This window comes from Aythya marila, assembly GCF_965140915.1.
Source record: "Aythya marila genome assembly, chromosome: 3".
Lineage (NCBI taxonomy): Eukaryota > Metazoa > Chordata > Aves > Anseriformes > Anatidae > Aythya > Aythya marila.
The window spans coordinates 71,084,612-71,098,305 of record NC_139044.1 but is presented as its reverse complement, the minus strand read 5'-3'; the positions used below and the strand labels follow the sequence as shown (position 1 = coordinate 71,098,305).

At 38.3% G+C, this 13,694-nt stretch overlaps 1 protein-coding gene across 4 annotated transcripts in view; it reads right to left on the bottom strand.

Moving 5' to 3' along the window:
- Positions 1-13,694, bottom strand: part of ARMC2 (armadillo repeat containing 2) — a 68,809-nt gene that overhangs the window by 8,627 nt on the left and 46,488 nt on the right. For all 4 annotated transcript variants that reach the window (XM_082756945.1, XM_082756948.1, XM_082756946.1 and 1 more), the window contains 4 exons: positions 6,014-6,335; positions 4,453-4,575; positions 2,459-2,572; positions 907-1,039 (listed from right to left, as the gene is read on the bottom strand). In XM_082756945.1, coding sequence (XP_082613071.1) covers positions 907-1,039; positions 2,459-2,572; positions 4,453-4,575; positions 6,014-6,335 — 692 coding nt within the window. The remainder of the gene's footprint in view (positions 1-906; positions 1,040-2,458; positions 2,573-4,452; positions 4,576-6,013; positions 6,336-13,694) is intronic.

The window sequence follows — 13,694 nt, the reverse complement described above, 5'->3', positions numbered from 1 at the left end:
TTCTCACATTTATTCTTCAATTAGTCTGAATTTTATTTTTATGTCTGTTTTTCACCTTTTAAATTTTCAAAGTTAACCAGAACATGGGAAGGGAAGATAAGCAGACAAAAAGTCTTGTTTACGCTGTATAGAATAAGTAATTATATGATATATGAGCAGGAAAGCATTTCAAAGTTTGGCATATTGTTACATAAATGTGGGTTGTATCAACTGCTTTACAAGCGTAAGAACAAGATCTTTCATGTTGCTCCAATTAAGCTGGATCCGCTATTATCTGCGCATCAAAGCCACAAGTGTTGCATCCACAGTGGTTTTTCAAGATCTATCACCACTTACAATAAAAGTGCCTTAAAGTTGAGCTCTCAGAGAGAAGACAGGAGCTTTTTTTGTACCAAGCACGGGTAGATCAGATTGTTCTTCCTGAAGTACTAAGATGTTACCACAATTTTAAGAGACTGTGTGGGGTGTCCTAGTTCTTTCACTGCTAAAACAGATACACATTAAAAGGTGTCCATTATTTGTACATTTAACCCACGTAGGATCCAGTTAAGTCAGGCATAAGCAGCTACTGCAAAGATATGCATGCTTCAGTTATCGTGTTGTACTCTCACCTGTATATATCAGGAGGGTCTTTGGGAGATTATTCTACAATTCTTGGCACTGCAGCAGGCTAAACCACTTTAAGGCTTTTGCAAAAATTAAAGATAAACAAACAAGCAAACAAAAAACAACCCACCCATACATATGGAAGAATATGAAAGGCTCTTTCTTGAAGACTATTAGATCCTGGATATTTATTAAGGAGGAATCATTGTAAGTTACTGGCTCCAGTGAAAAAGAATCTGATTGAAACTCTTTGGCCAAACTACTTGAATGTGGCCTTTGAAAACATAATCAGGAACTTACTTCCCAATTCCTCCTTCTTCCATCAGAAGAGCTCGTTTGTCCTTATCCACTGTGAGATTGAGCAGAACTCCACAGGCAGAGAAACAGACATCTTGATTCTTGGCATCAAGTAAGGCAATCACGAACTTGTATACTGGATTGTGAAGAAGGAAACGATAAGGAGAAGTTGGACTTAGCATGCAAGTGCCATTATAACACACTTATTAAACATGTACACTCAGAAAGCAGTCAAATACAGGGATACCCTACCCCAAAATGTAAACTGTGTGATGTTTCTAGATTAGTCTTACGAGACAGAGTAATAGCCATTACTACATCACGCTGAACACCAGTTTATTCAACACAACACCTACAAAATTCTGCATCAAAGTAATGTGAAAATCCAATCAGAAGAGCTTAAATTGACCAAACTGGATTACAGGTTACTTCTTAAAAGTATCGCCCTCCTTTCAATTACAGAGTCAGCATAAACTGCTAAGATTAGGCATTTGGCACTCACAGAGGGAAGTTCTTACCTCCTTGAGAGGCAGGGTTGCCTTAGACTGCACCAAGTCCAGCTGGGACTGCTGCAGCCTGGGGCTCCTGCAGGGAACAGGCAAGAAGCAGATGCTGGGCATGCAGCATCTCGCAGTGCTTGCTGACTCTGAACTCAGGAGGCAGTGGAGGGCAACCCCGGCAAGGGAGTCGGTCCTGCCTAGTGGGGAGGCAGCCTCCCAGCTCCCCCTGAGCTCAGCACACTGGCACCAGTCTCTCCAAGGTGGAAAATTCAGTCCTTTGGCTAAGACAGCTCGTTAGCAAGCGACTACTAGGTATCAGTTCTTCCTTTGCAGATCCCTTCTCCCTCCAACAAGCCTTGATGTGTTCACCCTTGAAAGAAGAGGTTGTATGTTGTGGCATATCACCTCACTTTTAGCGCTGACAGGCAGACAGAAAAAAATTAGCAGTGCACTGGTGTTTAATTAAACTTAAGACACACCTTCTCTGGGTAGCAAGGAGTAGCCATTTTTCCCAAAGCTCTTCAAGCAACAAAAGCAAAAGGACTTGAGAAGACTTGTATCCTGCTTCACCCAGAGGCAAACAGGAGGTCTCTTGGTTGAGGCGTATCACAAAGCACTAATAAGCTGTCAAATATCAGAATCAAAAACTTGTGCTAATGAACCTACATGGGAATTGGGTTAGATTTTCATTTCAAATCCAATCACTACAAACCTGTAGGACTTGATGAAATGAAGGAGTGAAGGGAAATTCAAAACTATAGTCTTCAGGAAAAACAGTGGTGTTTATTTTATTTTATTTTATTTTATTTTTTGGTAGTGTTTACCTTAGTGAAGGTACACCATGGCACATTTTTCCTACTCCAGTATTTCCATTTCAATGAAACTGAAATAAAATGGTGTTTATAATGACTACTGTTGGATTCTAAGATTGGCATAATTTGCAAAATATCAGCTAAGATTGCTTCTACCCTTTAACTCAGACAGCTTATTAGAAATTTTGCTTTTTTAGAACTACAGACATTTAAAAACAGGACTCCTACAAATGCAAAACTCACCCTTTTTCTGTACGATGAAGTCACAGATCTCATGATACTGGGAAAGATTGCCAAAGACTCTGACAGCCTCCACAACTCCATCCATACTGTTGCTCATTAACAGCTTTAAAAGCACTATTGGTTTGCAGAGAAATGAAATAAAAACAATTACTTGTATATCACAAACATGCTTGGCTTTTTATCAGTAGATATCAGAATGCAAACAGCAACAGCAATAAATATAATGCATGGGAACATTTATCTAACTGTCTGGTTGCAGTGAAGGGCATGAGCAGATGGTAGAACAAGCACTAAATTGTGTAGGGCTTTGAAGATGAGACAAAGAGCTCCAATATGGGGCTAAATGCAAAGGAACAGATGAGGAGTTATGAAGATGGCCTAAGCACAGTTGCAATAATGGGAGCCAGTTTTGCTATACAGTTTTGAGTGGGCTTATGTGAAAATCCAGGAAGACAGAACAAAAAAAATAAATGTTGTAATATCTAAGAGAATTGATTTAGATCCTGAACAGATGGTCTTATGGTGGGACGTCTCTTTAAACTAAAATTATTTTCTGACATTAGCTCTATTTTCTTTCAGTGCTGCTACAACAAGCAAATGCATTTTCTCTGAACAGCTACTTAATATTGCCCCTGGTCTGAAGCGCTTACTTGCTTGGTGGTTTCCTGCTTAGCAGTTTCACATATGGTTAGCATGCACCTTCAGCAGACAGAATGAGACCTTCTGCATTTCCTAGGAAGAGCTACCATCACAAACAAGCAGCAATGTACAGTAACAAGAAGCAATTTTACATTTTATATTCAACAGTCTTCTCTGAGGAAGAAGTGAATCACTGAAATCAGCGCACCATATGAAGGACGCAAATCAGTGAACCCTCAACCCTTCCGCCACAGAGAAGTAAGAGAAACAAAAAGAGAAAAGAGGTTGGCTTCATCCTCATTACTTCCTTCTTTGAATGTTGCAATACTGAACATGCCTTGAACTTGTCTCAAAGAGACAACAGAAATGACCTTTTTTTGTCTTTGGGATCCACCCACTTGTATCAGGCAGCAAGTATTCTCAAAATGTCTCCTGAAGGAAGCATGCTGGTCTTCTCTCTAAAGGTTTCATCTCTGCTCATTTCAGACAGAGGAAAGGTGATGGGACTGGTTCCACACACCAGCAATAAAAATGGGAGAGGGAGAGCGAATGGGACTGAAAGAAAAGACACGTGGTTCCACATTTCTCCAGCTAGCATTAGCAGACAGCTGGCTGATGGGGGATAAAATGACTCATGGTGGAACATCAGAGCAGTTACCTAGATAGGGAATGATGTCCAGCAGTCAGGGCACTAGGCTGAGAGCCATAATATTTTCTCCTACTCTTTATTCTGCCAGTTTTGTGAACTTCAGCCTCTGCTTCTTCCCATACCTTGCCTATTCAGAGTGTAAGATTTGCAAGATAGAGGCTTGTTGTATAACAGTAGCCTTTTGTGTAATTTTAACACAATGAGTCCCAGAACTCAGACACACCACTGAAATATGACTGTTGTGTGATTCTCTCTCCTCTGATGTTATAGACAATTCCTGTAAAGGCAACAGATTTATAATCCAAACAGAAAACAACTGCAGACACAAAATTTTGCAGGTCTAGGAGGTAACAAGAAAAAAAAAAAACTTCTTACCATGCTCTGATTAGAAGTAAAAAGCAACATGATTATTTTGGTTCAGGCATATGAATTTGGAACAAGTCTAGCAAAAACTGCCACACAGAAAACAACATGGCCAATTCATTTGGGGAGAAAAAGGGGTTTGTCAACAACCTAAATATTTCACAGTCATATAGTTATGTTCCAAAGGAATCAGAAATCACTATGGAAGTAATTCAGCCCTATGACCTTCATATTCCTGCAACATAATGCCACAGAACACTGTCAGTGTCTTGATTTTCTGTGGTATCAAAATCTAGCATGCATAACTTCCACTTTCAGAAGGTACTGGTTTAAAAGTCCTTACTTTCAGCAATGTGTAGCTTCTTGTCTTGAACAGCAGAACCCTTCACTTTGTAGAAGGATAAGTTGTTGATTGTTGTTGCAGCATTGATGACCAACTCCTCACAGACGTCAATTGACTTATATTCTGATATGAAAAAAAAAATAAATGTATATATACCCACATGAGTAACTTAAAAGTGTATTACAGTTCAGAAGCAAACTGAATCATAGTTAACACAGACACTATTTGAGAAAACTTTTATTTTTCATTAAAATGGCAGAGGCTAGCAGGAACAGCTGATGCAAAATGGCGACACAAAATCATGCTTTCTGACTCTTCATCAACAGAAATCATTGTGACTAATGTAACATTGTGTGAAATCTAGTTAAAAGATTTTACAGATCCTATTTACTGTTTTCAGATGGGACCGAGGAGAATTTGCATGCAGAAACAGGCCTGTATGATAGTTATCAGACTGCTGACACAAAGAAACACTGAAGACTATTACCCTGAGATGTCAGCTACTATAAGACATTGAAAAAATAGTGTTCTTTAACAATATCTGAAACATTCTCTCAGAGTTCCTGACAACATTACCAATATAAAATTTCCTCTTATACTAGCAAAGCTGAAAGTTGCATTTCTTGATTTTCTGAGGTTTCTGCCCTCAGAAACCAAGGGTGAAGGAAATAAAATTTTCTTGTAAACTAATATGGTGCTCAGCCAAAGGGGAGCAGGTCAGAGAGAAGCTTTGAGTGCTTACACAAGGATTAAGACAGTTCCAACCCTAAAAGCTCCCACAGGGCTTAAGAAAGAATGGATGAACCTGTGAGTCTGCCTTTGTCTAATCCTGCATGGCCGGTGGGTAAGACTGGTAAAGTAGCACATAAACTGCCTGATTGTCTCTACGTAATATTTAATGTCACCCACACAAATATACTGAGTTCTTTGAAATTTATCTCATCACTGCTAACCTCTGTTACTGGGAGAATGGTCTGCTTCATCCTAGCCTATGTTTAAATTTCCAAAGGGATTGTTAAGTGGTAAAGAAAATGCAGTCCTAAAACTCGGTTTAGAGGTGAAGGGACTATCTTCCCTTGAAAGAGATTAAGGTTGGAAATCCCAAAAAGGATGAAAACAAAAAGAAATTAAGTTTTTGGAGGCTACTAAAAGCCATAAGAATAGGAAAAAACAAGAATACTCAATCCAAGAACAGTCATAAAGCTGTGAACCTTAAATAAAATATAACAATGAGTCCTTTTACACATGAACTCTCACAGTGAGATGTACTTAAAATAAAATTCTAGTTTGCTTATCCTTACTGATCAAGTCTGCAAATCTTATGACTGAATTAAACACTTCTACAACCTCTTTCCACAGACACTGAAAAGTCAATGCTCCCACTGTCTCAAACAGCATTTTACAAAATACAATTTATGAATACCAGCAAATTGACTTTGCTATTTTAGCAACAGAATTGATTCAAGTATGGCTTGATCTAGATAAAAAGCTCAAGTAGAAAAATCCTAAACTCTCCCTCCAGATTGAACACAGGAAACACACACAACATAGATGTTATTACCTAGTACTGTAACAAGCAATTCTACAACACGATGGGCAGCTGCCAAAGCTGCTCCTACACTGGGGTGAATGGAGAGATTGGCCAGCACTCTTATCAGTTTTATCAGAACATCTTCTGCTTCTGAGGGATGTTTTGTTTCTTTTTCTTCTTCCCTTCCTCTTATATGGCACCATTTCTCTGCATTCAAATCAAGTTCGTGGTAGGTTTGAAATAATGATATCAAGGTGTTAAGACTTCCTTTTTCTTTAAAAAATTGCTCACGGGCCTGGTTATTCTCTGCTGTTAAATTACCAAGAATGAAGATGATACGGATAACCAAATCCTGCAATAAAATAAGGAAACCATGTTACTTGAAAACATCAGAAGCTATTAACTACTTGTAAAGAAGATAATACTTAATCTGTTCCACAATTTGGTTAATAACAGGTCCAGAATAACTGAAATAATGCCAAATATAGCAACTAGAAATAATTTCATATGCTACTATTTCTCCTAACCCAGTTTACAGAAGAAATTCAAAACATCTGACAGATCTAGTACACCACTGGGGCTACTAATTACTAATGGTATATGCTTAGTATAGGTAACCCATTTTTATCAAGCCCACACTAATTTTAAAACATCTTAAAATATCACTTTATATACCAGAATAATCATATGAGCCAGACCTTACTAAATTTACAGGTATGCAAATGTCAGTTGTATGGCCAAAGACTGCCACCTTCTCTTCTTCTCTAGGCCTGTTACCCTTTGTAGAGGTTAAACTACTTAACCTTACTTTGTTACTGTTAAATCCAGGTCATTTCCTTGTTAACTACAATTGCTTATAGATTGCTGAATTGTTTGTTCAAGATTTTTACCAGAAATTTGACTCATCTGTTGTTCCCCAGTTCCCCCTCCTTCTCCTTTTCCAGAGAGGTGCCCTACAACCTTGCCATCCTGCATAACTTCTCAGGAATTCCAGAGACATCACCCACCCCTTTCTGACCTCTGTAAGCACCACGGGGTAAATTTCATCAGGCCTAGCTGGTCTGAAGACACTTAAATATACTACATACCACTTAAATAAATTCAGACTGGAATAGAGATTAATCATTTGAGCATACTTAACCCTTTCAAAAAAAAAAAAAAAAGAAACAAAAAAGGCATTTCCACATTTCACTATTCACAGTGTCATGTCAGTAGTTCCCATCTTATCTTCCAAACACTGCAGCAATTACTTTCTCGTCGCCTTCTTGCAATTAACTATAGAAAGTTTTTGTTTCTTTTTATGTCCCCTTCTAGTTGCCTCCCACTGTGATTTTTTTCCTGATTTTGATTTTAAATATTCTTGCTACTCTCTTACTCTTATCATCGGTAAATGAGACCTACTTTCTGGTTTTATATAGTATCTCAACATCTCATGATTTAACCAAATTGCTCTCTTACAGCACGCCCTATCCCTGCCCTTCAGTGGGATATTGAATTACATCTCCATTTACTTTGTTTCTGACAGACAGCTCAGCTATTTTTTGCCAAGCCTAGTGGATCTTAATTCAATGGCATTCTCCACCACTACCACCTTTTTCTTATTCACCTGTATGGGAGAAGAAAAACACATCCTGAAAGTCAGAACCAATCCAAGTGCAAACTAATTAAAATATGTTCTTTTGTCTCTTGCATCTAAACCTGCTAATTTTCAAAAAAGATCATCTACTCTTAGCTGCTAGACTGCTGTACTTGCATTAACACAGCATTTTGGTGTTTTTGTTAAAAAGCAATCGTTCTAGTCACAGATATTTTAATCCTCCATGGTATTGATAATGTAAGTTAACCAGACACCATCCAACTTGAAGCATACACAGCGATACCGAAGGAATAAAGACATGTAAGCAGCGAATCCTTTTTTTCATATATCTCCTTATAACTAAGTTTCAGGTCGAAGTCTTTGCCACAAGACATTGGCACTAACATCTACTTAAGGTCAAGAAGATGAATGCTATCCCTGAATTTGAGAAGCTGTCTCCGAAGGGAGGAACAGGTTCTCTCCTCTCTATATTTAATACAATTGCTCTGTGGGACCTGTTTCCACCTTTTTATTTAAACAAGGCATCATATTTTTGCTAGCATCTAAATGTCATTGAGACAAAAGTTTTTTTTTCTGAACATTCTCACTGACTAACCACTAAGAGCTTTCACCTTTGCTGGCACAATCCCCAATTCACACAGGCTGTAAGAATTTGAAACAAACAACTGATGAATCAGAAGGGAGAACTGAAAAAAAAGCAGGCAGGCTCGTTTGACTCGTCTATATTGACTTGCTAATTTTGGTCAAACCAGTATCAGCCCAGCAACTGCTCTACCCAATCAGCAAGGAGACAAACAGGTACAGTACAGCAATCAACTGATATTTTGAGAAGTGTGATCTCAGCTGTGCTTTCCACCTCCAAGCCAGCAAAACAAACTTCTCAAATACAGCTTCTTTCTAGCCAAGCACATCCGGTTTTAAGAGCATATTACCAAAGTTTCCTTATCTTCCGGCGATAATTCAGCTAGCAGAGTCAAAGAGAAAGCATGTCATGTAATGCTCGAAGGTTCAGATTATTTTGGGCTTTTTTTTTTTTTTTTTTTTTTCCCCCAAATGCTCTTGCTGTAAGCACTGCAAGAGTAACAAACACCAGCTTGGATTTGCTGGGTAAAGGAATACATGCAAAGATGGATGGTGTTTTGAAACTGCTTGCAAGACTAAACGTGTACAAGGCCAAATGTTTGGAATATTAGCTGTATATGGAGTTTCAGACCCTCTTGGACATCTGCAGAAAAATCATACACGAGTCATTTATTAGTTTCATTTATATGATATGTAGGTTTTAATATGCATGGCACTAAAAGCAAATGAGATCATAGATAGGAATTATGTTTGGTTATTTCATCTTTTTATGCAGAGGCATTCATGTGAGACACACTGTCCAGAGTGCACCCATACCTAATGGGAAGAGTATCCATGAAACCACACAATTTCACCTGTAAAGCTAACTTTGAAGAAACATGTCAAGAAAAGCTCCAGAAGGAGACATTTTTTTTCTTTTCTTCCAATCTATCAAGATCCTTCAATATTTTCCTATTTCAAGGGGTAAATGCATCGCATACCTCATCAACATCTAAGTCTTAATTTTCAGACAACTGGAGCCACGTACATTTTATTGCTGGTATAAAAGATTTCTTTGATTCTCTAACTCTAAAAACCTATTCCTTGCACTGTGCTAGTTGCAAAGGTACTCAGTGTACTCACTGAGTCACAGCAGTTGATCTTCGCAATTAAAACGTATCTGTCTTTCCATGTAAATCATGATGAACAGAGCTACAAACAGTACAGGTTTACTTATCAGTAAGAAAGGACAGCCAATTAGGTCAGTGATTTCCAATTAAAACAAGACAAACAAAGGAGGGAAGTTTTCCAGAGTTTGTACACACTGGCCAAATACCTGTTGTTAGTCTGTCTGGACCCATCAGAAGGGGAAGGGTAGTATTAAACAAAAAAATCAAGATGCCAGCAGCTCCCTATCTCCACCTTTAAATGAAATGTGCTTTTTCATGGTACACACAATCAGTAGCAGTAGGCAAAATTTTGCAACCTCCCAAGCAGTATAAAGCTGCTTCTAGGGCTCATTCAAATCCATTTACAAGATTGTCTTTCTGCTTTTTTAGGTACCCTCGGACAGAAAAATTGAGGCTTTCTTTGCAGGGTCTGATAGTCTAAAGACAGACTAGAAGAACGTAGTTATATGTCACAGAATTGCTAAAGTTGGAAGGGACCTCTGGAGGTCACCTTGTCCCTGCCTGCTCAAACACAGGCACCCAGAGCTGCTTGCCCAGAAGTACAGATTTGTCTGTATCACATGCCACAGGACCCTACCCAATAGTTTCTACACCCCAGAATCGGTTTACGTAAACTTTTCAGGATAGGGTTCACTTAACGAATGTTAGTAATGATGAAGTCATGCCCTTAGGTTTGTTTGTAGGCACCTGGAGATCTGGGAAAGGTAACAAAGAAAAGCAAGCACTTTGTCAAGCAAACAACATTTGATGAAAGGCAGTACATACTCTCTACCGAAAAACATTTCAGAAAGCACAAACTGAAAAAGTTCAAAACTATATCCCCCATAGTATTGCTCTAACGATTACTGATCTACCTGGTTACAACCTTTTACTAGTTTGAATTTGTACAGCCTCAGCCACTACTTCTTACTATCTTTTTCTCTAGATTTGAAGGATGGTCTCTGAACAGAAATGTCTTCCTTTGCAATTCTACCAATAGTCAGCTTGCTAATGAGCTGACCTTTGTCACTGATAAATTGATTTGTTTAATCATGGGGTGTTGTGTTTTCTTTCCTTTTTTTTTTTAATAATAATTTTTGTAGTTCTTTTCAAAGCTTGAAAGCTTTGAGCATCTTTTGTAGAATATGAATACAAAAATATGGCAAAATATTTTAGTGAGTGTCCATCGCATTAAGCAGTAATACCATTTTATAACGCAATATTCTAATGTTTACTTATCTGATAATTACTTACACTCTTATTATTGATGAGAGTATTATTACTACTCTTTTGTACCCTCTGATACACCGAAACAACATGCTTCTATATGATATATGCCAATGAAGACTGGTTGACTACTAACCTTGAGCTCTACATTCCTTACCATTCAAAACACATATTTTGCACTCTTCTTACCCATTTTTCCTTTTCTTTTAGACCAAAAAGAAAAAAAATGCTTATACATCACTACCAGAATACTAGGAAGACGCAAATAAACTATCAGTTCAGCCTACTGTCAGAAATCACACTGTAGGGAAAAGGTGGCCTTATGTGGTTATTCAGATTTATTAGCAGGAAAATTCTTTCATAGTTGTCACAATATTTATCCTAAAAATGGATATTTCCTTCTTGGAAAAAACCAACATGTTAATTCAGGAGAAAATGAATGGTCAATTATGAACATACAGAAAACGCAGGAAAAAATAATCATATGAGCCAGACCTTACTATTCTTGCAAGTAAGCAAATATCAGTTGTTTTTCAACGGTTGATTACTATATCCCTTTCATGGCCTCGTTAATTATCCAGGACACTATTATGCTGATAAGATAAAGAGAAAAGAACCACATTATCTAGACCAGTTCTTCACAGGGTTACCTTGCCGAGCATTTCAGCAGAAGTGGTGGCACAACCAGCACTCACTACTTTCCACTCGCAGTTTGGTTCCTGCCCCATGTTGTTTCCTGAGTATTTGTGAGTGAAAAACCATTTGTGTAAACAAATTAGACTGGGAAGTGATGCAGGTCATAACCCAGCAAAGGACTGCTTTTCCCCCCCTTCATTTTTAGGGTTATTGGAAGCTGGGTCAGTTCTATGACCTGTTGCATCATGCAGTCACACAAACAGCTGTCCTCAGCCCAAATGAGGGATGGCACAGAGAGGAAAAGTGAGTAACCGAAGCACAAAAAACCACTTATGTCAGCACTGATGACCATTTCTTTAGAGGCAAAGCTATGGACACAAAACCACAAACACGATTCATCTCTAAAAAATAGAAATAATTAAGAATAAATCAATAATAAATCTTCAGTATCTCATAAGACAATGATGCCACTGAGCATCACTGAGTTCAGTAACACTCTCAGAGCATCTCGGAGGCAAACATGCAAATTGAAACTAAACATAGCTGCAGCACTGGACCCTTGTTAAGAGCCTGTGGTTGTGGTAGGCTATTAGATGACATACTTCATGTGACTGACTGACTGAAACAGACACTGGGTTCTCGGGAGCTCATCACAAAATTGTCCATAAGCCACCCAAAGAAACCATCCAGGAAGGCCAGTCAGTGCATGCAGACAATCCTTTGCCTAAAAAAATAATGCTAAAAACAAAGTAGAAAAATTCTCTGCGTTTACAGGCCCCGTCTGTGACAGTCTTCCCCACTACAGCAATCCAAAAAGCAAAAAGGACTTTCAACAGCCCTGTGAGTCTTCTTCTCAGAGGGAGACAAGAAAAACTCTCACAAAGAGAAGTCTGCTTGCTCACAAAACTAATTTGGGACCTGCTACTTGGTCGATGCATTTGGGAAGAAAGTCTGGCAGCTCCAGGCACACTGAACCCAATAAATGCAGGCATCTCCTTAGAGAGGATGACAAAGCAACTCCAGTCCATTCATTCTTCATTCAATAGAGTAAATTGTGTCAAACTGATTGTTAAATCAAACAGGTAAAGCAGCACACAAATTATAATTGTAAATTAGTGCAATTTACTGGCTGACACAAGAGATAGAAAAATAATAACAAACCTTTTCATATATATCGGGACCAGGACATTTGCCAGAATCTGTAGAATTTACTGATGATCAGAATAAAACAGGAACGTTCAAGAAGAAATTGTCACTACAGAGAAGCTAAATGAGTTCCTTGCATTGATTCATGCCCACCATGAAAGAAAGCAGGGAGATTTCAATGCTGTAGTCTTCTCTGAGGAAGACTCAGAGGATCTGTCGAAAACTGAAGTGATCACAAGCACTTTTAGAGAACAAGCTGACGAAACAAACAGTAGCAAATCACCAGGAACAGAAAATCACCCAAGAGTTCTAAAAGAACTCATTAATCAAATAGCTTAATTACTAAGAGTGAAGTGCAACCTCTCATTCAAAACTGGCTTGACGTCTAAGGACAGGGTAACAAAAATGAAATCTATCTGCTAGAGAAGGATCAAAGTGAGATTCAAGTCTGGTGTCTGTATGAGACAAATTTGAAGAAACCATAAAAAAGAACAATAAAATTTATGGGCAGTTGAATAAATGAAAGCAACTTTAAGATTCCTAAATCCTGACACCCAATTCTTAACTTCTTTGAATGGATCAAGAGACATAAAGCAGATGCATCTGATACAACCTGTATGTCTTTCCAGAAACTTTTGACAACATCACTCAACAAAATTTTAGTGAAATTAAGTAAGGGAGAATGTTCTGGTATAGGTAAGTGTAGAAAGGATAGAAAACAGTAAATTACGGTTTCCTGCAAGGGCAGAATATGGCCAGAGAAGTTCCATAGGTTTCTGTGAAGGGCCCTGTTGTGTTCAACGTGTCCACAAACAACATGGAAAAGTGGGAAACAACAGGGATACAACATCCTGTTGATGACACTAAGATATTCAAAGTATCAAAGATAAAGGCTGACTGAAAAGCAGAAGGATTTGTAGTCATCTGGTAATAAAATAACATGAAATTTAAATGCAGACAAACATGAAATGATGTGTGTAGAGTAGAACAGAACAGCCACACTTTTACATACAAAATTACAACCTTTGTACCAGCCATAACCACATGGAGAGAGATTTTGGGGTTAGTGACAGATTCCTCATGGGGTTGTATTGCTCCCAGGAGGTCAAAAAACAAGTCAGATATTTAGAATCACTGGGAAACAAACTTTTGCAAGCGTGCAAATCTATGATCTAGCTACATCTTAAGAGCCTCATTTGGGTCCCCTCATCTCAAAAAAAAATGCAGGGCACAGGACTGTAAAAAGTTCTCAGCAAAGCCATAGGAACATGTAATGGTATGGAATAGCTCTATATCAGAAACGACTAAGCAAGCAAGGACTCTGAAGTATAAGCAAGGTCTCTTCAGCCTGGAAAAGAGGCAACTTGAAGACTAT